A 22192-nucleotide genomic window follows, 5' to 3' on the forward strand; every position below is an offset into this window, starting at 1 on the left:
GTACGATGAGCTTGAAGTGGATAAATGTGTGCATGACTTGAAAATTGAGGTCCCGTACACATGCCTATCACAATCCGTCAAACCTACCATTATAAAAAATGATAGGCATGTGCGTGCATTCATTGGGTTAGCATCGAAATCTGTAGAGAAGCTCATTCCTCTATGTGTCACATTGATTAAGAAGGGAGGTGTAAGAAATGCATCAGCTTCTGCCAGCGTTAATAAAGAAGTTCGATTCGAAGAGAACATTTCTCCTCCATGTCATGGTTTCAAAGGAACTCAAGGTGACGTTGGAACATGTGTTCCCGAGACAAATCCAGATGTCATAGTCCATGATGATATCCCGGTTAGAGATCCTTCATATGTGCATGACACGGCGGAGTACGTTCCCTATGGCTACGAACCTTATGTCAATGACGATCCTGTTGCTGATGCAACAGATCTTGGTGGGCCAGATGTTAGGGCAGATTTTCCAACACAGAGTTCATATGTTATGGTAGATGAGGAGCGCAGAATAGAAGACCGGCAAACACCTGGGACCAGCAGTAGTCGTCCAGGTCCAAGTAGAACCGATGATAGTTTTAGATGGAGTTCTCCATTGGACTTAGGTGAAGATCGTAGAACATGGAGTGCTCCCATGTTCACCAAAGAGGATATAGAGGCCTCACATCAACATCATTCCTCAACCAGGAAAGCTTCAGGAGAATTGCACCTTGGGAAGTTCTTTCAGAACAAGCTTGAATTGAAAACCAAAGCATCCATATTTGTGATGAAGAATAATTTTGAGTTTATGGTGAAGAAATCTGGGACTGATGTGTGGTACATTACCTGCAAGGATCCTGATTATGGTTGGAGATTGAGGGGTAAGAAAAAAATGCGATCTGAAATGTTCGAGATTACTGTATACAACGAAGTACACACTTGCTCACAAGAAATTCGAGATAAGGAACACCATCAAGCATCACCGTGGGTTGTTGGGCACCTAATCAAGAGGAAATTTGCTACCGATGGTACTCGGTACATGGCAAACAACATAAGGGAGGACATGAAGCACCATTTTGGGGTCGAAATGAGCTATGAGAAGGCGTGGAGATGCAGAGAAAAGACTCTTATGTATGTCAGAGGGACACCTGAGGAATCATACTCCAAGTTACCTGGATACCTATGTCAGTTGGAGCATAAGAACCTAGGTACAATTACTGATTTTGTAGCAGAAATGGTCGTTTCTTGTATTGTTTCTTTTCCCTTGGTGTTTCTAGGCGTGGTTTCCAGTACTGTCGTCCTGTAATTTGTGTGGATGGCACATTCTTGAAGAATAAGTATGGTGGTCACATGCTCTGTGTTGTTGCGTTGGATGCAAACAACCAGTTGTTTCCAATTACGTTTGCATTGGTGGACAGTGAGAACAATAACTCTTGGACTTATTTCATGAGAAAATTGAAGGAAGCCATAGGGGACGTTAAGAACCTTGCTTTTGTATCAGACAGGCATAAAAGCATTAATCATGCTTTGGAGCTTGTGTTCCCAGATGCGTATCACGATGCATGTTACCATCATATCTGTATGAATGTTGTGGCAAAATTCAAAACTGACCACGTGTAAGACATCATGGGATGTGCAGCGTACGCATTTCGAAGAACGGAATTTCACAAGTTCTTTGACAAGATTAAGGTAATTGATCCGCCCATTGCTTAATATCTAGAGGGAATTGGCTTTGAAAGGTGAAGTAGTGCTTATTTTCCTGGTAACCGATACAATATCATGATGAGTAACTACGCAGAAAGCTTTAACAATAAGACCAAGGAGGCAAGGAGCTTTCCAGTCGCCACTTTTCTTGAATTCATAAGATTCACTCTTCAGTCTTGGTTTGCAGATAGACGTGAAAGAGCTGCAAAAGCAACAACTGTGTTATCACCTGAGATGGAAAAGGATTTGAAGCAAATAGGTGATAAAGCAATTTTTTTAGATGTCCAAGTCCTTGGTTATCACGAATTTCTTGTGGTCGATGGTAATGGTGATGGTGAGGTGAACTTGGCCACAAAATCATGCTCTTGTGGCATGTTCCAAACCATTGGGATACCCTGTTGTTGACGCGGTTCTTCGCCAACAGGTAATTAATAGAATAAGAGAATGGGATTAGTGCTAAGTAATGAACCGTAACAGATGAATGATCTTAAAATGAAATGGTGATACGAATACTTTTTTTAGGTGGTTCAAAGGTTAAAATCCTTCTACTCCACCAGCCAATATTATTGCTAGTTTTCTGGTATTCTTTATAGGGTATTTCTTTACACCATAGAATCCAACCCCTTGCAACTCCCAGGGTCTCCATATTTATAGGAGAGGGCACCTGGGGGTTGGCAAGGGGGGTCATCCCGTGACCTTCTTACCCATCATGTCACTTCTGTGACATTCATGATTAATTCCTAAAACCTGACAAGTGAAGTGTGGTCTAATCAATAGGTAAGGGGGATAATGGGCCGCACGACCCAACCCAGTCGTGGGTGCCTGAACACGCACGTTTATGCTGCGTGTCCAAGAATTTAGGGATATATGAGACACGTGATGTCTGATATATGCACGTTTACATTGCGTGGTTGAATGTATAAGGGGTCACAGATGCCAACTCAAGCTCGTACCTCGAGCTTATTGTATTCTTAGCCCGTGATGTCCATACTCCTGACTCGACTCCTTAGTAATCTTAACAAGCCTTTGGTTACCTCGAGCTAAAGAGGTAGGACCTGGTAACAGCAGCTCTAGGTACGGGTCATCCACGTGGCTGATATAATTATGCCATATCTCAGCTCGCTAATAGCCCGTGGAGAATTAGGGCGTACACCTGTGTACATGCTTTTGCTGCAGCTAGAAAAAGAAGCATAAACATTTACTCATTGTGTTCCCTTTATTATAGAATCGAGGCATTTAAGGACACTTATAAAGATACTATTTACCCTGTTGGGAATGAGGATGAATGGGTAATCCCTGATCACATCAGAGATACGGTTGTCGGCGTCCCCGCTGAGAAAACCCCTGTAGGAAGGCCCAGGAAACAGAAAGTGGGTAGGCGAAAGACAAATCGCTAGCTTCACACGGGGAAAAGATTGTCAAGCCACGTAAGTGTAGCAGATGTGGTGGTAGTGGGCAAAATAGGAAGTCATGTAAGGCTAGGATTTAAAATATTGTGTTATGTAATTATTTAATTGATTTTGCTGCATTTATCATATGGAATACTTCTTCTAATACTTTGTGTGTTTGAATGTCGGATAGACACATTATGTGAATTTAATATTTTTTTTATTTAATAACTTTTTCAAAAAATATTGTTTGATAAAAAATAATATACAAAACTAACTATATGCTATACTATACAAGATGTGTAAGACAAAAATGTAAAGAGCATCACGAGGCCAAATTCTGATAGAACAGGTCCACACACCACTTGGTCCTGAAATGCTGGATGTTCTCATCGATAACAGTATTGAGTGGTAGCCTGGCAACCAGATGCTCGATATGTTTGATGGCAAACATACCACAATCCCCACTGCATATAATCGATTTTGTGTCAATAGAAGATAAAAATAACTTTAATTTTCAGATTTCAAAATCCACTAATTAAATAGGGGAATACCTTGTCTTAGTCTGAGGACACTCCTCTGGAGGAATACGATAATATGAGAAAGGCTTTGCATTCTGCTCAAGATATACCTGGAGGTCCTCATGGTCGTCAAACATGCCAGAACACCATAACAACGAAGGCAACAATAAGCACCAAGGCTTGATCGCTTCCTCCATCAGAGTGGGATTGAGCACGCTATGGTTGGAATCATAAATGTTGATGCACCACGTTGGAATGGAGACTTCAATGGCGATCCAATGTGCGGCTTTCTCGACGTGCAAGGCAAAATATACTTCACTCACATTTTGCCATGATACAAGGAATTGATTATCATCGCCCTTCAACATTCTCAGCACATCGTCGTCCCATGTATACTTAGTGCCGGTCTCTCTGAAATGATTCCAACGACCTAGGCACACCTGGGGGAAGGTGGTGTTCATGATCGCAGCATCCTGCCGAAATGCAGCATGGTAAAAGTGGCGTCGGCGGCGTAGCATGTGCAAAGCGGCATCAATATACTAAAAAAACATAAAAATTTGTTAGTACCATCAATATATTTTAAGATTGAATTGAAAACATGAATGTAATTTACATACCAAATCCCAAAGCCAAGTCTGGACTGTGTGCAACTGTAAGAACCATGCCACACCGTGCGTCCTAGTATACATGTTGCGGTCTCTCTTATTGTCGATCTTCCCGATGATCCACTTATGGAAGCTCTTCTCTTGTTGTGGGTCACACTTCCTCAGTGGTTCAACAACTAGCCCCTATTTATCTAGTCTGATCTTTTTTGTTGGGTCGGTGAAGTCATCAAAACGCTTGGGCCTACGTTTCTTCCTGACAACTTCAAGGCCAGCTGCCTCCTCGGCCTGCAGTACTCGTACACTAGGACTGTATGCATCACTGGCAGCTACAGATGTCTAGGCCTGTGGAGTGGAGGGTTGATCACCGCGCTCATAATCTGCAGGCAAGATATCAGACTCTGTATCTGATTTTACGTCGGTGGATCGACCTGAGACCAGTGAAAGCAGCTGCGCCAACTGAGCCATGATCCTGGTCTGATTCTGTAGTAAAGTTGCCTGGCCCTCCTCAACCCTCTTGAGCCTTTGCATCAATTGCTCATAATCAGGCTGGGCAACCTGACTAGATGAAGCTGCATAGGCCTGTGAAGTGCCCTCCTCAACCCTCGGGACATCCTCATAAAAAATGGAGGCTTCCTTTGCAACTTCTGCTAGCTCCTCTGCCTCCTTCTCAGGTACCACTACTTCATCCACTGCAGTCCCAGCCTCCAACTCAGGGAATAACCTGGAATCAACTTCTGGGAGGCTATGGTAGTAGACTACCTCACCGGGACGTGGCTTCAACATGGAAAATACCACTAACTACATGGTTGAATAACATGTGTCAGAAAAACTTTAATAAAATAAATTGTTAATCAATTAATTTGCGACATTTAACAAGATAAAATGGAACTTACTCGACGATTGGCGAATATAGGAACCAACAGAGCTGTCGAAATAGTGATATCAGTCTTCGTAGCCCAGCTGAGCATCCTCGGAATCTGATTCCCACTGTTCTCACAGAACTTACTCCCGAGAGAAGGCATGGCCTCAAAAGCCCAGTAAAGAAGCGCGGGTGCATAGCAATTGAAACTATACTTCGCCTCCTTCTGTTTTTTGCTTGACCCCTCTTTCTTCTACTCCTCATAGTGTTTCAATTGCTTCTTCATGTCCTTTTGAAGGCCTTTGCTAACCTTCTTAAATGACAACTTCCCCCAAGGATACTTGAAAAAGTAATCAATATCCTCAACCATCCTCAGGGAATCTCCCCATATCGTTGTTGTCTTCTCTGGGGCATTCAGTACCCCCTCTATCAAATAGCACAAACCCAGCTTAAATGCATCTTCTGGGTTTGTGGAGGCCTTCAATGCATCTTCCAACTGACCAAAACTAACCTTCGAATCACCATTAAAATATTCATGGATGATCCGATCACTTGAAAGATGCTCTTTCAATTCATCTGGGGACAGTGATTTCCCAAGATTTAGCCCGGTAACTAGGGCAAACTCTGCAATACCAAATCTACATAGAGTGTTGCCCAGGTAGAACTGACCCTCTTCAGGCTTCTTACTTTCTACCTTACGCAACATTAGCTGATGCAGCAGAACCCCAGAAAAACTAAACGGTTTTGCCTTAAAGAACTGTCCCAACGGGCATGCCTGTGCTCTTTCAATAAGACCATGCCTCTTAAACTGCTCTATAAGGGTATCCAAGTAGGCACTACCCCTATAAGTGACATGGCCAGGAAAGTGTTTCTCCAACAGCATAATAAGTTCAGGCATCTGGAAAAAAAAAAACAAAAAAAATGTTAAAAATGTAAAACAATCTGGTAAGGCAGTTACTATCGAGGCAGAAACAATCGAGTTCTATCGAGTCTTATCGATGCCTATCGAGGTGGGTTCCAAAATCACAAAGAATAATATCATCGAGTTACTATCGAGTCTTATCGAGGCCTATCGAGGTAAGGCAAAAAAACCAAAGTCTAGTCATATCGAGTCCTATCGAGGCCTATCGATTCCTATCGAGGTGGGTCCTAAAAATCCCAAAGCCGTGTATCATCGAGTCTTATCGAGTCCTATCGATTCATATCGAGGTATGTTCTAAAATTCCCAAAGCCTTGTATCATCGAGTCCTATCGAAGCCTATCGATTCCTATCGAGGTGGGTCCTAAAAATCCCAAAGCCGTGTCTCATCGAGTTTTATCGAGTCCTATCGATTCATATCGAGGTAGGTTCTAAAATTTCCAAAGCCTTGTATCATCGAGTCCCATCGATTCCTATCGAGGCCTATCGAGGCACAGTCTAATCCATTCATCATCCTATACTATCGAGTCCTATCGATTTCTATCGAGTTTCATGAAAATATCGAAAAAAAAACCCAGATTTCTTCATTGCCAGCCTCGATCTATCCTATGAGCAAAAATCAACAAAAAAAACCAGGCACATACACATATTGCAAATTAAAAATGAAATCCCTCACCTTCGCTTTCTTTGAGGTTGTTTCCTAAAAATTTGGTCGGCTTGCTCGACGTTTTCTCCTTCCCCTTCTCTGATCGTCACCCTTTGGGAGCCCTTGTTCGTGGTCATGGAAGACAATGAAGGTTGGGTTCTACGGATTCAATCGAGGCCTATCGATTTCAAAGTTTGCTTGGTTCGGGTATTTTGGGAGAGAATACGGAGAGTTTGAGAAAATTATGCCAGGGGTATTTTGGGTAGTAACGGCATTAGTAGCACCAAAACGAGAGGCTTATAGAGATAGGGTATTTTTCAAACGGAGTGTCACTTATTGCATTAAAACTCAAATTTCCCTAATAAAAACTAACTTTACGTATTAGGTTAGATGTTTTACGTATTACAGTTTATTCTTGAAAGGTTTGTTCATATTTCATATAAAGTACAATTAATGTAAAACTAACTTTCAAATTTTCAATTAAATTGATCCAAAATATATATGATTTTAAATATAGTTTTAAAGTATATAATTAAAGTATAGTTTTGGTGACAATTAAAGTATATAGTTTTAGTACATATATTCTTCATAAATATATAATTATAAAAAATACAAAAAAGAACTAAGCATTATTTATCATAAATATCTCAAATATGAAGTACCTGATATTATTAAGGTGTAACCATGTGTTTATTTTTTTACCATTTAATTATTAATAATTAATAATATTATATATAAATATTTCTTCATGATTTTATATATATTCTAAACCTTCTCTATAACTCTCATATTTTCTTTTACTCTGATTTTTTTCTTTCTCTTCTTCTCTCTCAACTCATTCAATTACAATTTTCATATTCATAATGCAATATTCTTTTCTTTCCGACTTAAACAATGATAGAGATAATTGGATGATAACAATCAGAGTTTGTAGAGTGTGAGAGTCTCTCAATACTAAGAAGAATGGGGAATTAATTAGTATGGATATGATTTTTATAGATGAGAATGTTGAATCAAAATTTCTTTTCTCAACTTTCTTTATATTATCAATTATTTTATATTTAATTAATATATTGTGTGTTTTTGTCATAGGCTAATCTAATGCATGCAACAATTAGGAAAATTTTAGTGTCTAAGTTCAGGCACTTATTGAGTGAGGGTTTTTTATATAGTGTAAATAATTTGAAAGTTGTTGCAAACACATGACAGTATAGACCACTTTCAAATGACCATAAAATTATTTTTTTGGTTTCAACTAAGCTTAAGAGGCTAGAAGAAGGAATGGTGAACATTCCAATCAATGAATTCCAATTCATATCTCCAAATTTGATTGATTTGCGTGTTAATAATAACACAATCCTCTCAAGTTCTTTAATTATTAATGTTTGTTATTTTTTAAAGTTTTAATTTTAAATTATTCATCTTTATATTCTAACATTTTTAACTTATTTCTCTATCATGTTTTAGATGTTGTTAGATGTTTATGTGCTGTGGGTGATATTGAGATTGTTGGAAGTGGTTGGAAAAAAAGAGATATTAGAGTTTTAACAAATTAGTAAGTATAAGTTAATGCATAAAAGTAATATTACAAATATATATATATATGTTTGTTATTGCAGATTTTTTTTTAAATATCATATATATTTTTTAATTTATTGCATCATTAACTTTTGTAAAATTTTATGTATAGTTCAGTCACATCAAATATTATTTTGTGGGGAAACTTGGGGGAGACGTTCAATCCAAATTTGTACAATAAAGATGGTGGTCCATTTATTGTGATAGTAACTTCTACAACCATTAAAAAAGTTCGAAGTAATTATTTATTTAGACCCCAATGTTTAATATTTAAAAATTTAATATATATATGTTAATTTACATTTACCGTAAATAGGTGAAGTTAACTTCTCTACCACAAGTTCAGGTAAAATTTACATAAATCTTCAAATAGATTATGTAACATCATTAATCGAAAGATTTTCCACCATCTCTAATGGTGTGAAAACTATTGCGAGTTCTAATATGAATAAGACTACTCTTGAGGAAGATATGTTCGTGAACATGATGACCATATAAGAACTATTACAAGCTGATTGGAGTGGTGAATTGAAGGTTTTTTCTCCCCTTGCCTTTCTATTGTATTCTTCATTCATTATGTCCTATAGTTTTAATAAATACTAATTGTTTCATTGTAGGAATATATTGTTACTCTAAGAGGCAAAATTATAGAAATAGACAACTCATTTGGATAGTTCTATGTCTCATGCAAAATTTGCTTAAAAAATGTTAAATCTACAAATGGTGCTTATATGTGTCACACTTGCAAAAAAGAATGTGATTACCCTCTTGTGATGTAAGAAAATTATATTAGATTTTCTTCCAATAAAAAAAATAACTATGTTATTTGTTTTTTTTCTAATGTAGGTACAAAATACATATAAAAGTCATCGACAAAACTGCAAACACTACTTTGGTCTTATTTAATGTTGTGGCTGAAAACTTACTAGATACATCAGCGTACAATTTTTTTAATGAATTGTCTTCAAATAATAATGATGTTCTTGCGGAGATTCAAAGCCTTTGTGGGAAAGATTTTGTTTACAAGTTGAGGTTGAATGACTATAATTTAAAAGAGAGACTTGAGAACTTTACTATATCAAATGTTTTCATGTCAGGTGAGAAATTGGAACGACAACATCAATTGAAGAAAGGAAAAAAATAAGGTAATGTTATTTATGCTAAGTTCAATTTGCAAGAAAAATATGTAATGGAAATAAATTAATTATTTGTTTAAGGGTTTATATTTTTTTGGACCCTGTGTTTTGTCCCATTACCTATTTGGACCCTGTGTTTTGACAAATTACTTTTTGGACCCTATGTTTTGTAAAATGGTTAAAATAGAACCCTAAATCTGATTTTGGTCAATGTTTTCTCAACTAAAATCACAAATAATTTACCAAACTAACAATTCAGAACAAAAATAAAATCATTCTGCTTAAAAACTGTGTTGTTATATTCAATTTTTTCTTCATCAAAATTGAGTTTAGGGTTCTATTTTAACCATTTTACAAAACATATGGTCTAAAAAGTAATTTGTCAAAACATAGGGTCCAAACAGGTAATGAGACAAAACACATAGTCCAAAAAAGTATAAACCCTTTGTTTAATAATTTTATACATGATCCTCATAATGTCAATGATTTAGAAGATTCTGATGGAGATTGTCACAAGAAAAAGAAGAGAAGAAATCAAATGGTTGATGATCATGATGACGTTAGTGATGCTGGAAATACTCAATAAAGAAAAAAATATATTGTTTTTTTAGATACATTTTTTAGTTTTTAGTGTTATTTCTATTTTTTATTTTTTTTATTATTCATGGAATTTAAAATACATTTTTATTAATTAGTTTATTATTTAATAAGAAAATAGACTACACTCTTTTCTTGTGTGAAAAAAATAGATATTTTATCATTTACACATAATTTATAATGATATGTTCATGTGCAGTTTTTTTTGGATTGTCAATAGGTTGTTTAAGGCTGACAAGTTAGATGCTTTAGAGCAAGATTTGTCAGGTTTTATCTCTAATTGTCTGTTTAAGACTCCAAAACTACCATTAAAATTTAATCGTTTACCGCATTTCAAACAAAAAAATGGTGCTTTTATTAATTGTTTTCCTTTTGTATATGCTGGTTTGCCTTTCAAGAGTAGGAATCTTGAGGGCAGACTCTTTCTTTCTTCTAGGACATGATGGAATGGGTCATAGGTAGATCTCTTACTTTAATATTATATATATATTAAGTAGTTATCATTTCAATTAGTTAGTTTGCAAGTGAGACTTGTATACTCAGTATACTCAGAATACTTAATAATTGCTGAATTTAAAATATTATAGTGCAATTTTAAATTTTGAGATTCCAATTTTATAATATTATAGTGCAATATTTAACTAATAAAGTATCGACTGTTAATGACAATTATTATTATTAAGTATGAAAATTATTTCCAAACAAAAAGATTATAACAATTATTCTCCATTATTATTATTATTATTATTATTATTATTATTATTATTAAGCAGTGTGAAAATTATTTCCAAACAAAACTATTATAACACTACCAACCTTATATATATATATATATGTATATATATACAATAATATTACTTACCTTAATAATATTAATATTATATATTTAAAAAAAAAGAGGGAGAGAGAGACATACCGGACATCTTATATATGAGATGTTATTTTTTTCTCATTTTTTTATTTTAATTTAAATAAAATATTTATTAATAAATATTTTTTAATAATTATAATAAAAAATCAATCATAACATTTATCTTCAAGATTTTTCATTCTATATTTATTTATTTTGATATTTTAAATTCAAAATATTTTATTTTTTATATATAAGTAAGATATTTAGTCATAACTAATATTCTAATAATTATAATAAAAATTCATCTTATATAAATTGATATTTAATTAATTCATATCTTGAATTAATAAACATATAACCTATTTAATTCATATTGATTTGAATTTAAATAAGATATTTATTATAACTAATTTTTTAAAAATATTATTATCTTTTCTTATTTTGATATTTCCATTTCTTTCTTTGAAATTTAAATTAAATTGCTTTTATACATAGTTTATATATAACCCAAAAAACATTTAATAAAAAAAATAAATATATATAAATATCATTAATCGATCGTAACCATATTTTATATCTATATAAAGGTATCAAGTGGTCAGAATGACAAGATTAAAACTTTTGATATTTAATTTATGTGTTAAACTAGTTTTTTAACACCCTATATTATATAATTCTAAATCTAAGAATATGTAAAATTTTAGCTTTTAATAAGATCTATTAATTATATTTCATTTAATCACGACGTTTTATTTAAATTTATTTATATGTAAATATATATTATTGTTGAGAAATTATTATTATAATATATAATATAATTAATTAAATGAACTTATACTATTATAATATATATAATATTATTAAATTGTTATTATATAAATCTAAATGAAGTTATTATTAATTAAGTTTTTGTAAATTAATTAAACAAATGTTAATTTAAATATATCCATAATATTTATAAAAAATGCATCTCCGATTTAATTATTTTTATTCAATAACTAAACTTATTTTTTAAACCTTATTCAATCTACTGCACATACATATTATATCTTATTATTTTTTAAGCCTTAATCAATTATTCAATAATAAAGCTGGCAAATCATACTTATTCAATTATTAGTTATCTTATATAAACCTTATGAAGATTTGGCTCATTACCCAATCAATCTCTTTTAACACATTATAATTGTCCATAAATATACTTTTGGAATATATATATATATATATATAGATTTGTGCTCCGTGCTCACGACCAGTGTTATCATTTTGCTATGTTTTAAGATATAATCGAGCTATTATAGATAATTATCTATATTCAATATTCTTTTAAAATATACAAAATAAGTATTTTGATCGTCATATACTAAACTCTATTGACCCTCATATACATAATATTATTAATTTATATAATAATTAAATTATAAAAAAAATCAACATATGGTTACACCATAATAATATCATGTACTTCATATTTGAGATATTTATGATAAATAATGCTTAGTTCTTCTTTGTATTTTTTTATCATTATATATTTATGAAGAATATATGTACTAAAACAATATACTTTAATTGTCACCCAACTATACTTTAAAACTATATTTAAAATCATATTTATATTTTTTGGATTAATTTAATTCAAAAATTGAAAGTTAGTTTTTGTCACCGAAACTATACTTTAAAACTATATTTAAATTATCTTATATAAATATCCTATTTGTAATCAACCTTATTTACACATTCAATTATTAACTACATCATGACCGTTGGTGATTGCATATACGTATTATATGTTATTATAATTATAACATAAATAAGATATATTAGGTTTTTAATTATAAAAATATTTTTTAATTCATTTTTATTAATAATTATAATTATTAAATTTAAATTTAAATTTAAACATAAATAAGATATATTAATTTTGTTATTTATAATGCCCAAGTCCTTTTTATACATTATTTACTAGAGTTTACATATATTTATAGCAAAGCAACAAGCCTCAAATCTCAAAACCTCTTTCATTCTTCTGAAAGTGCTTTCAAGGTATTATTTATTGGCTATTGCTTCAAACGGTCTCTTCTTCACTCATTCACTTATTTTTTTTTTAGTCATAATTCTTTTTCAATTATTATTACTACTATTGCTTTTACATATTGTTACTTTTAATTTGCGTAACTAGTTTTCCTAATGAACTATTTTCCTGTTATTTAATTATGATACAATCTACTTAGGATAGTTCCAATTTTAGCAATCAACACAATAGTATGAAGAGACAACAACAAAGTTCGCATTCTTCAGGTACTAATAAGATTTTGTACAAATTACTATTATTGCCAACTTAAATATAATATTTATAATTAGCTAGATTGAGAAAATATTTCATCAAATTTCGTAATATGCATTAAAAAAATTTGTAGCATTTAGTAATTCTCACTTGTATAGTTTCTATGTTGAATGACACTATTTTTTAATTTTTTTTTTCATTTTTCACCAATTTTCTACTCTTTTTTTTTGTGAGGGAACATAGTACATGGAATTGATTTATGCCATTATAAAAGATTGTGGTCACTTAAGCAATATTCTACAACAAATTTCTTTATTGCAATATCAATTTTCATCTTTAGCTCGACACAAAAGGATTCAAAAATTAAAACTCAAGAGATATGCCTTAAATGTCCAGTATCATACAATAAATGATGATTTACCTATCATTCAAAAAACTATATGCAAACATGCAAGGTTGAAGCCAAAAATTCAAATTATCCAAGATAAATACAAACATGATTTAAATAAGAGAATCATCTTGACCCTTCAAGTTGTGAAATTTTTCATAAAATTTATGAAGGTGGACAACATTAGAAGTGACACTGGATTGCTTCAATCAAAATGTAAGTTATTCTCCATAATAATTTTTTTATTCCTACTTACAATTAAAACAAAACATTATCTTTATTATAAATACAAACATTTTTTAAATGTATATTAATACATGTTTATAATATGTTTCAGGTGGGAATCTCCTCCAATCACATGGTACAACAACAAATGAAAATAATAAAGCATTACATAATGATCAAACACAATAAAAAAAATAAAGGAAAACGCATACTTCATACAGGTACATTAATATTTACTTTTGTTGAGTTTTGTTAATTATTGTTAATGCTTCTAAAATTAGAAATTAATAACTTATTCTTTGTTTTTGGAATTATAAAATTATGGAGTTCAACAAGGACCAGTAAAAAGAGTGTGCTTCTCTTTTAACGAAAACATACATGAGTCTACATACTTCTCACTAGATGGTGCAAGCTCAAATAATGGTATCTCTTTACATAAAACTACATATAGAATTAATGATAATATTAGTATATTTAGGAATATTTATGTAACATATGTTTTATTGGTAATATAGTTATAATTCGGTCCAATGATGATGACGCAAACGAAGAAATTAAAAAGCTCAAACAACAAGTTACCGTTCATGGACTTAATCCTGTCCAGTTCGAGGATAAAAGAGGTATTATAATACTGTTCTTACCATATTCAATTGGACGGAATTACATCCTTTATTTGTTAATATATTATTATTTTTTCAATTGACAGCTCATTATACAACACCTTGGAATTTTGGAATCCATTCATACACATGTCAATATTGTGGTGCCAATTTATGGTATGAGGAACGGACAAAGAAAACACAAAAGGTCTCACATCCCAAATTCATATTTGTTGTCTGAAAGGACGTGTGTAGATACCATTATTGAAAGAAGGACCCCCTTTACTTAAATTTCTCTTAGGACCAGAATCTGGACAAAAAGGGTTTAAATTTCGAAAAAAATATAAGAGCTTATAACTCTATGTTTGCATTCACATCAATGGGTGGCCGAGTTGATACGTCTATCAATCAATCAGCAGGTCCTTATATTTTTTGGATGAGTGGTCAGAATTATCATCACATTGGTTCTTTGTTGCCAGAAGTTGGGAAAAAACCACAATTTGCTCAACTATATATATATGATACTGAAAATGAGATAGGAAACCGAATGGATACACTACTAAGACACGGGAGGAAGATAGAGATTAAACATGAAATCTTTCAGGAATTATCTCAAATGTTGGATCAACATAATAATTTGGTCAAATCCTTTAGAATGGCAAGGGATAAATTCAAAGCACAACCAGAATCTATGTTTCGTTTACAACTCCTAAGTAGCAGGACAACAGATGGTCGTCAATACAATATGCCGACATCATTTGAAGTAGCAGGCTTAATAGTTGGTGATTTCAGTGAAGTGAACTTCGAACGTGACGTTATTGTAGAGCACCAAACTAAAGGAATTAAGAGAATCACAGATCTGCATCCAAGTTTCATGTCTATGACGTGCTCATTAATACACCCTTATGGTGAAGATGGATATAGACTTGGCATACCTTTGAGAGACGTAACTAAAAGCTCTTTCAATAGGCAAAAGTTGACAATGAGGCAACATTATTGCTTTAGGTTGCAGCAAAGATTAAATGAGGGTCATACTCTTCTTCGATCCGGTAGACTACTGCAACAATATATAGTTGATTCTTACATGGAAATTGAAGAAGAAATATTTCGTTGGATACGAAATAACCAAAAAAAACTCAGATCAGACCTTTTCTCTGGTTTAATGGACGCTATTCATCGTGGTGATTCATATTGCTCAAAAGTGGGGAAATCAATTATTTTGCCTTCGTCACACACTGGAGGACCACAATATAGAGTACAAAATTATCAAGATGCTATGGCAATTTGTAAATGGGCAAGGTATCCTGATTTATTTCTTACTTTCACTTGCAACCCAAAGTGGCCAGAAATAAATGACATGATCCATTTAATAGGCCAAAAAGACGATAACAATCGGGTCGATATCATATGCAGAGTATTTGAGATAAAGTTATTCCAGCTAATGCACGATTTGAAAAAAGAACAATCGTTTGGAAAGATAATCGCATGTAAGTTTATTTCACATTTGTATCCACAACAAACTCAACTCAATTTTTTATGAAAAATGTTTTTACCGACAAAAATTTCACAATTCCCACCAAAATTTCTAAATTTTAAGTTTTTATCTATGTTGTCGCAGGTATATTGTAATGCCCCGAATTCTCCGATGTGGTTTAATGGTGAGATTAGTAGGCCGGGAGGGCCATACTTGTTTAATTATGTCATTAAATGATATTATGCATGTATATGTGAATTATATTATGATATGATGTTATATGCATGCATGTGGGTCCACATTTGAATAATTATGCTATTTTGATGTTTGGCCCATTGAGGGTGAATATGTGTATTTGGGTGCATAACTTGATTTGTGAATGAGATTCCATTATTATGGAGATATATTCGAGCTATTCGGCATGAGACGGTCATATATAATGGATTAGCGGTTTTGTCATAACAGGGTCAATTTTGGGGTAATAGAAATGTTTATTTGATGATAAATTGGGAATATTTGAGATCAGGGTGAAATTTCGGAGGTTTTGACTATAATGTCCCCGGGGGTGTTTCCGGGACCTCGAGCCTTAGGTTTTATTTGAGGTTACTTAAGTTTGAAGTAGCTGACAGATAGAACGTACAATAAGGAAACCTCTTGTTCTCTCTTTCGATAGTCCGTTTTATCGTTTGAGCATTTTCGAAGTTATCTTGAGTTCTAGGAGTCGGAATCAAGCGAGGGTTGAGGCATAGCGATCCTAGGAAAGATTAGAAGCTTCTTAACCAAAGGATTTGACAGAAAACAACCCAACCGAAGGTAATCGAAGTTTAAGTTTTGAGTTTTTCCGAGTTTCTAAGCTTTGAATTGATTTTGTGAATTGTTGAGTTTTCGATTCGTTTGAACTTTGGGTTTTGAGGGTTTTGATGCATGGGGAGGCTTGGGAACTTTGTTTTGATAATTGGGGAATGTTTAGGTATGATTTTGGAGGCTTTGGAGTGTTTAAAACACGTTTAGGAATGGCCCAGGGTGGAGAGCCGCGACCCTGTTCTTGAGGCGCCGCGACCCTTCTTTGAAGAAGCAGGTGGAGTTTTTGTGCTTGCTGGGCACCGTGGCCCTTGCCTCTGGGAACCCTGGGGGCCGCCCAAGGTGCTAGGTTCACAAGCCTTGCCCTGTTTTCACCCCGTTTGCTCGTTTTGACCCCGGGAACTTAGCAATAGGCCTCGAGAGTGTTCCTACTACTTGGATTAGTTGGGATTGATCTTCCGGAGGCTAGATATTGGTGTGGGAACCTATGTTGGTCATTATTATTAATGATGTCCCGTGTTTGGTTATGATTAGGTGACCGCTAAAGGACTAAAGGTTGATCGTTCTCACGGGTCGTTCTTTTAACCTTCCTAGCTCGAATCTGAGGTAAGAAAACTGCACCCTGTGTATATATGACATGTGTGATTATTATTGAGGCATGTTGATTGATAAATGTGGACTTGGATTGCCTATTAAATGCTAGAAAATGTTGAATTCTTGAATATGTACTGATTAGTCAGGGACATTGACCTAAGAGTCAGAAAAGGCATAGCGTCATGAACGCCGAGCCAAATGAAGATTAGATCTAATCGATATCAGCAAGAATGACTCATATGGGGTATTAACGCTGGACCAACCCTAAGGTCGATGAATTATAAGCGCTTTTCTGGTCTAAGACCAGTTATTCAAAGCCAGGCCATATGGCCCCGGTGACTGTTTGTCACATGGCTAGGGAACGTTGTTCCAGGGTTATGACTCTATGGTCATGAGGAAGGTTATGTTGGTGACTATTCACCATTCACCTATCCTGTTCAAACTTATGAAAGGTTCTCTTATCAGTTTAGCCTGGTGATCCTATCGTCACATGGCTGGAGGGTGCTGTCCCCATATTTGTGACTTTTGTGATTGTCACCTATTTGTTTGGATTGATGGTCCTGAATGATTATTATGATCATTGTTGATATTATATCATGATTTATTGTGTTTTCTTGCTGGGCCTTGGCTCATGGGTGCTATGTGGTGCAGGTAAAGGGAAAGAAAAGCTCACCCAGCCTTGAGTGGAAAGCGTAGGTGGTGATGTGTACATATGCAACCGCTTGACCACCACGGCCAAGGCGTTCTCAGAGGAACTAGGGGGTTTACCCTATTTTTGCCGCTTAGGTCGGTGGGTTTGTAAACTTAAAACTGTAATGACCATTTTGTACTGAGAACAACTTGTAAATGATTTGATTAGCTCTGCAGAGCAGTTTGTAATGAAAATATCCATTTCCTTTTTATTCGTTTTATACCTTAACCTGTTAATTACACTTAGAGCACATTTTTTGACCAAAGGACTCGGGTAGTGAGTCAAATTTTCGGTCCACCGTAACTGTTCTGGGGTAACCAGGGCGTTACATATATACACAATTGAGTTCCAAAAAAGAGGACTGCCTCATGCACACATACTACTTTTCTTGCATTCAACATTGAAAAATCCTTCAGCAGACCATATTGATAATATAATAAGCGCGGAAATCCCAGACTTAAATGTTGATCCTGATTGTTATAATGCCGTCAATAAATTTATGATTCATGGACCTTGTGGAAAACTCAATTCAAACTCTCCATGTATGATGCAAGATAGGTGCACAAAACATTTTCCAAAAAAATTCAATGATCAAACGACCATCGGCACAGATGGCTTTCCAGTCTACAAAAGGAGAAATACAGGTATTCATGTCGAAAAGAAAGGTGTCCTTTTAGATAATCGATATGTAGTCCCTTATCACAGGAATTTGATTGTCAAATTTGATGCACATATTAATGTCGAGGTTTGCAATTGCTCTAGATCAGTCAAATACCTTTTCAAATATGGTCATAAAGGGTCTGACAGAACTACTGCAACAATGGAATCTATTGACACTGCCAAAGAAATAGATGAGATAAAAACATATTTTGATTGTAGATATATCTCGGCAATTGAAGCTTGCTGGAGAATATTCCAATTTGACATACATTACAGACAGCCAGCAGTCGAAAGATTACCATTCCATTTACCCGGAGAGCACACAATAATATTCAAAGAAAACAAATGTGTTGAAAATGTTGTTTGCATACCTGGAATAGAAAAAACAAAGTTCACTCAATGGTTGGAGGCAAACAAGAATTATGATGATGCATGAGAGCTAACTTATTCGGATTTCCCTATAAGTTGGGTTTGGAATTCAAAGGAGAAAACATGGACTAGGAGAAAAAAATGGATTGGCAATTGGAAGAATTTACTTTGTGCATCCTTCGACTGGAGAACGATTCTATTTGAGAATGTTGTTAAATTTTGTCAAAGGAAGCACTTCTTATGAAAGTATTAGAACAATAAATGGGGTGACATATCCTAATTTTAAAGGCACATGCTATGCTTTGGGATTGTTAGATGATGATAAAGTGTGGATAAATTGCTTGACTGAAGCTGCAATATGGGCAACTGGAAAAGAATTAAGACATCTTTTCGTCACGATACTCATTCACTGTCAGGCTTCTGATGCATCACAACTTTGGAAATCTAATTATATTGCATTGTCAGAAGACATAAATTCATTGCAAAGGAAAAGATTTAGAATGAATGATCTTAAGTTGACTGAACAACAAGTTGAAGCATACACATTGTTCGAGATTGAAAGTATCATGCTGAAGATGGGAAAAAGTTTGAAAGATATAGATGGAATGCCCCTGCCTAATCCATCTTTGATAAGAGACTCGGGTAATAGATTGGTTAATGAAGAGCTTGATTATGACTGAGATCAATTAAAGATATTGCATGAGAAATCATTTGCTGCTCTAAATCCTTGCCAAAAATCATCTTATACAACAATAGTACATTCAGTAGAGAATGAACAAGGCAATTTATTTTTTATCAATGGACATGGTGGTATTGGTAAAACATTTTTATGGAATACAATTACTGCAAAGCTTAGATCACAATAAAAAAAAGTCTTGCCTGTAGCAACTTCAGTCATAGCTGCTTTGTTATTGCCTAATGGTAGGACAACTCATTCACGATTTCATATTCCCTTGAATGTTACAGCAGAGTCGACTTGTGAAATTCGACAAGGCACCCTACTAGCTGGACTTCTTGTGAAAACTTCTTTGATCATTTGGGATGAAGCACCTATGGCAAATAAGTTCTGCTTTGAAGCTTTGGATAAGACTTTAAGAGATATTCTAAGAACAAGGTTTGAAAATAACTCTAACAAACCTTTTGGAGGACTTACAATAGTATGTGGTGGTGATTTCCGACAAATATTACCAGTTGTCCCCAAAGGTACAAGAGCTGATATTGTTGATGCTTTTCTTAACTCATCATATTTGTGGCCATTTTTCAAAATATATGAGCTCAACCAAAATATGAGGCTCTATAATGGAAGCTTGACTGGTTTTGAGGTTGAGAAAATAGCTTCTTTTGATAAATGGATATTGCAGATTGGAGATGGTTCATTATATGTTGACATTGATAAACAATTAATTAAGCTTCCTTCTGATATCGCCATAAATCCATCTCAAGATCTAATGAAATCCATAGTTGAAGTTATCTACCCATCACTTTTACAAAAGTACAACGATCATGCATATTTGACAAAAAGACAATATTAACACCAAAAAATGAAACGGTCTATGAACTAAATGAGATGATTATGAATATTATACTAGGTGAAGGGAGAACATATTTGACCTCAGATAGTATATGCAAAGCAAGTGTAAAGACAAATGATGAAGATCTTTTGTATCCAACTGAATTTTTGTATGGTTTGAAATTTAATGGCATCCCTAATCATGAGATGCGACTTAAGGAAGGTGCTCCTGTAATGCTCCTTAGAAATCTAAATCAAACAGAAGGCCTATGCAATGGCACGAGATTGATTATCAAGCATCTTGGTAAATGGTCCATTAGAGGCAACATCATTTCTGGAACAAATATTGGTGAAAATGTCATAATTCCAAGAATTATCATGTCTCCCAATGAATCAAGATGGTCATTCAAGCTTAATAGACGACAACTTCCCTTGGCACCATGTTTTGCCATGACAATCAACAAAAGCCAAGGACTATCTCTTAAACAGGTTGGCTTGTACCTCCCTAAGCAAGTAGTCACCCACGGTCAATTATATGTTGTTGTGTCCCGAGTTACCACAAGAGAAGGATTGATCATACGAAATGCTAATGATAAGGTGGGAGACCCAACCTTAATAAAAAATATTGTTTACAAATAAGTATTTCAAAATACTCACTCATAAAAAAACTATTTATTCTAGAAAATGATATGGTCTCCTTATTCATGTCCCCACTTCAAATTCTTACCTTATAAGGTATAAATTTTACCGTTGTATAATTTAATAAAATAAATTCTCCATTCTTGCTGTTGTACATAGTTCAATTCTATCTTTAGCAATACATATATATTTTGAAGCTACATGTGTTTATATTATTGTAAATTACAATATCAACTTCATTACACAAACATAGTAGTAAAAAAATACGAGTATTAACTAATTTCAATATTATTCCTTACCATATTTGTTTCATAACTCATCTAATCAAAATTGAAATTCCGTTTTTTATGATTACCAACTTAATTATTTAGATTAAATAATTAATTGTTAAACTGTTACAGAAATGTTTAAACAGATACCAAAAATGTTTGAACAGAAACCAGATATGTTTAAACAGTTTGTGACCAGAAGATAAAAACGAACATAAAGTAAAGAACACACGAATTTTTACGTGGTATCAGCAATCTTTGCAGATTGCTACTAGTCCACGAGGCCACGCCTAGAGAATGAAATTTATTAGAAGAATATCTAAATGATTACAAAACCAAATTGACTTATACAAATAAAGACTCCCTCTTGAATTTGTCGCAACTGTTGTAATCTAAACTTCTAATCAAATTTCTGAAGTGCTAAGATCTTGAACTCCCTTCAAATCATAACACTTGCACTTTTCCTCCCGAAAAGTGACTCACGAACAAGACTTCTCCCGAAGCTTGATGACAAAAGTCCAAGTGTGTGCAACCTGCACAATTAACACAAAGAAAACAATACAGAAGTACACTGTAATAAACCACTAAGAACTTGCTGGACTCAAGTTCTTCACATAATAAAAAGTCTCTCTAAAACTTGAAAAATATTTGGAAAATAATATACCAAGAGAGATAATCAAAAACCAACGACCTAAGGATGATTATATACATTTTAGAATCCCTTTAGGTCGTGGAAAACAAATCAGGAATCAAACAGCCAATAAATGGAAAATCTTCCAAAACAGGAAAGTCAGAATCTGTTCAAACAGACTGGCAATCCGTTCAAACAGATTCGTTGAACCTGGACAGATTTTCAACCCAGTTTCCTTAAATAAATAAGGAAACAATATATCCTTTATTA

At 33.8% G+C, this 22192-nt stretch overlaps 1 protein-coding gene across 1 annotated transcript; it reads left to right on the top strand.

Annotated features, from left to right (window-relative positions):
* Nucleotides 1-14663: 14663 nt before the first annotated feature.
* Nucleotides 14664-18940, top strand: LOC133818070 (uncharacterized). Its single transcript, XM_062250759.1, has 2 exons — nt 14664-15771; nt 18261-18940. Exons 1-2 carry the CDS (start codon nt 14664-14666, stop codon nt 18938-18940), a joined length of 1788 nt encoding a protein of 595 aa, XP_062106743.1.
* Nucleotides 18941-22192: the final 3252 nt, after the last annotated feature.

Source organism: Humulus lupulus, chromosome 1, assembly GCF_963169125.1.
Source record: "Humulus lupulus chromosome 1, drHumLupu1.1, whole genome shotgun sequence".
Classification (NCBI taxonomy): domain Eukaryota; kingdom Viridiplantae; phylum Streptophyta; class Magnoliopsida; order Rosales; family Cannabaceae; genus Humulus; species Humulus lupulus.

What these genes read in the sequence shown, in the direction of transcription:
- LOC133818070 (XM_062250759.1), top strand. Translation starts at nt 14,664, where the DNA reads ATGGGTGGCCGAGTTGATACGTCTATCAATCAATCAGCAGGTCCTTAT. An exon ending in GTTTGGAAAGATAATCGCAT is followed by an intron (nt 15,772 to 18,260) that starts GTAAGTTTATTT and finishes AAAATCCTTCAG; the next exon opens with CAGACCATATTGATAATATA.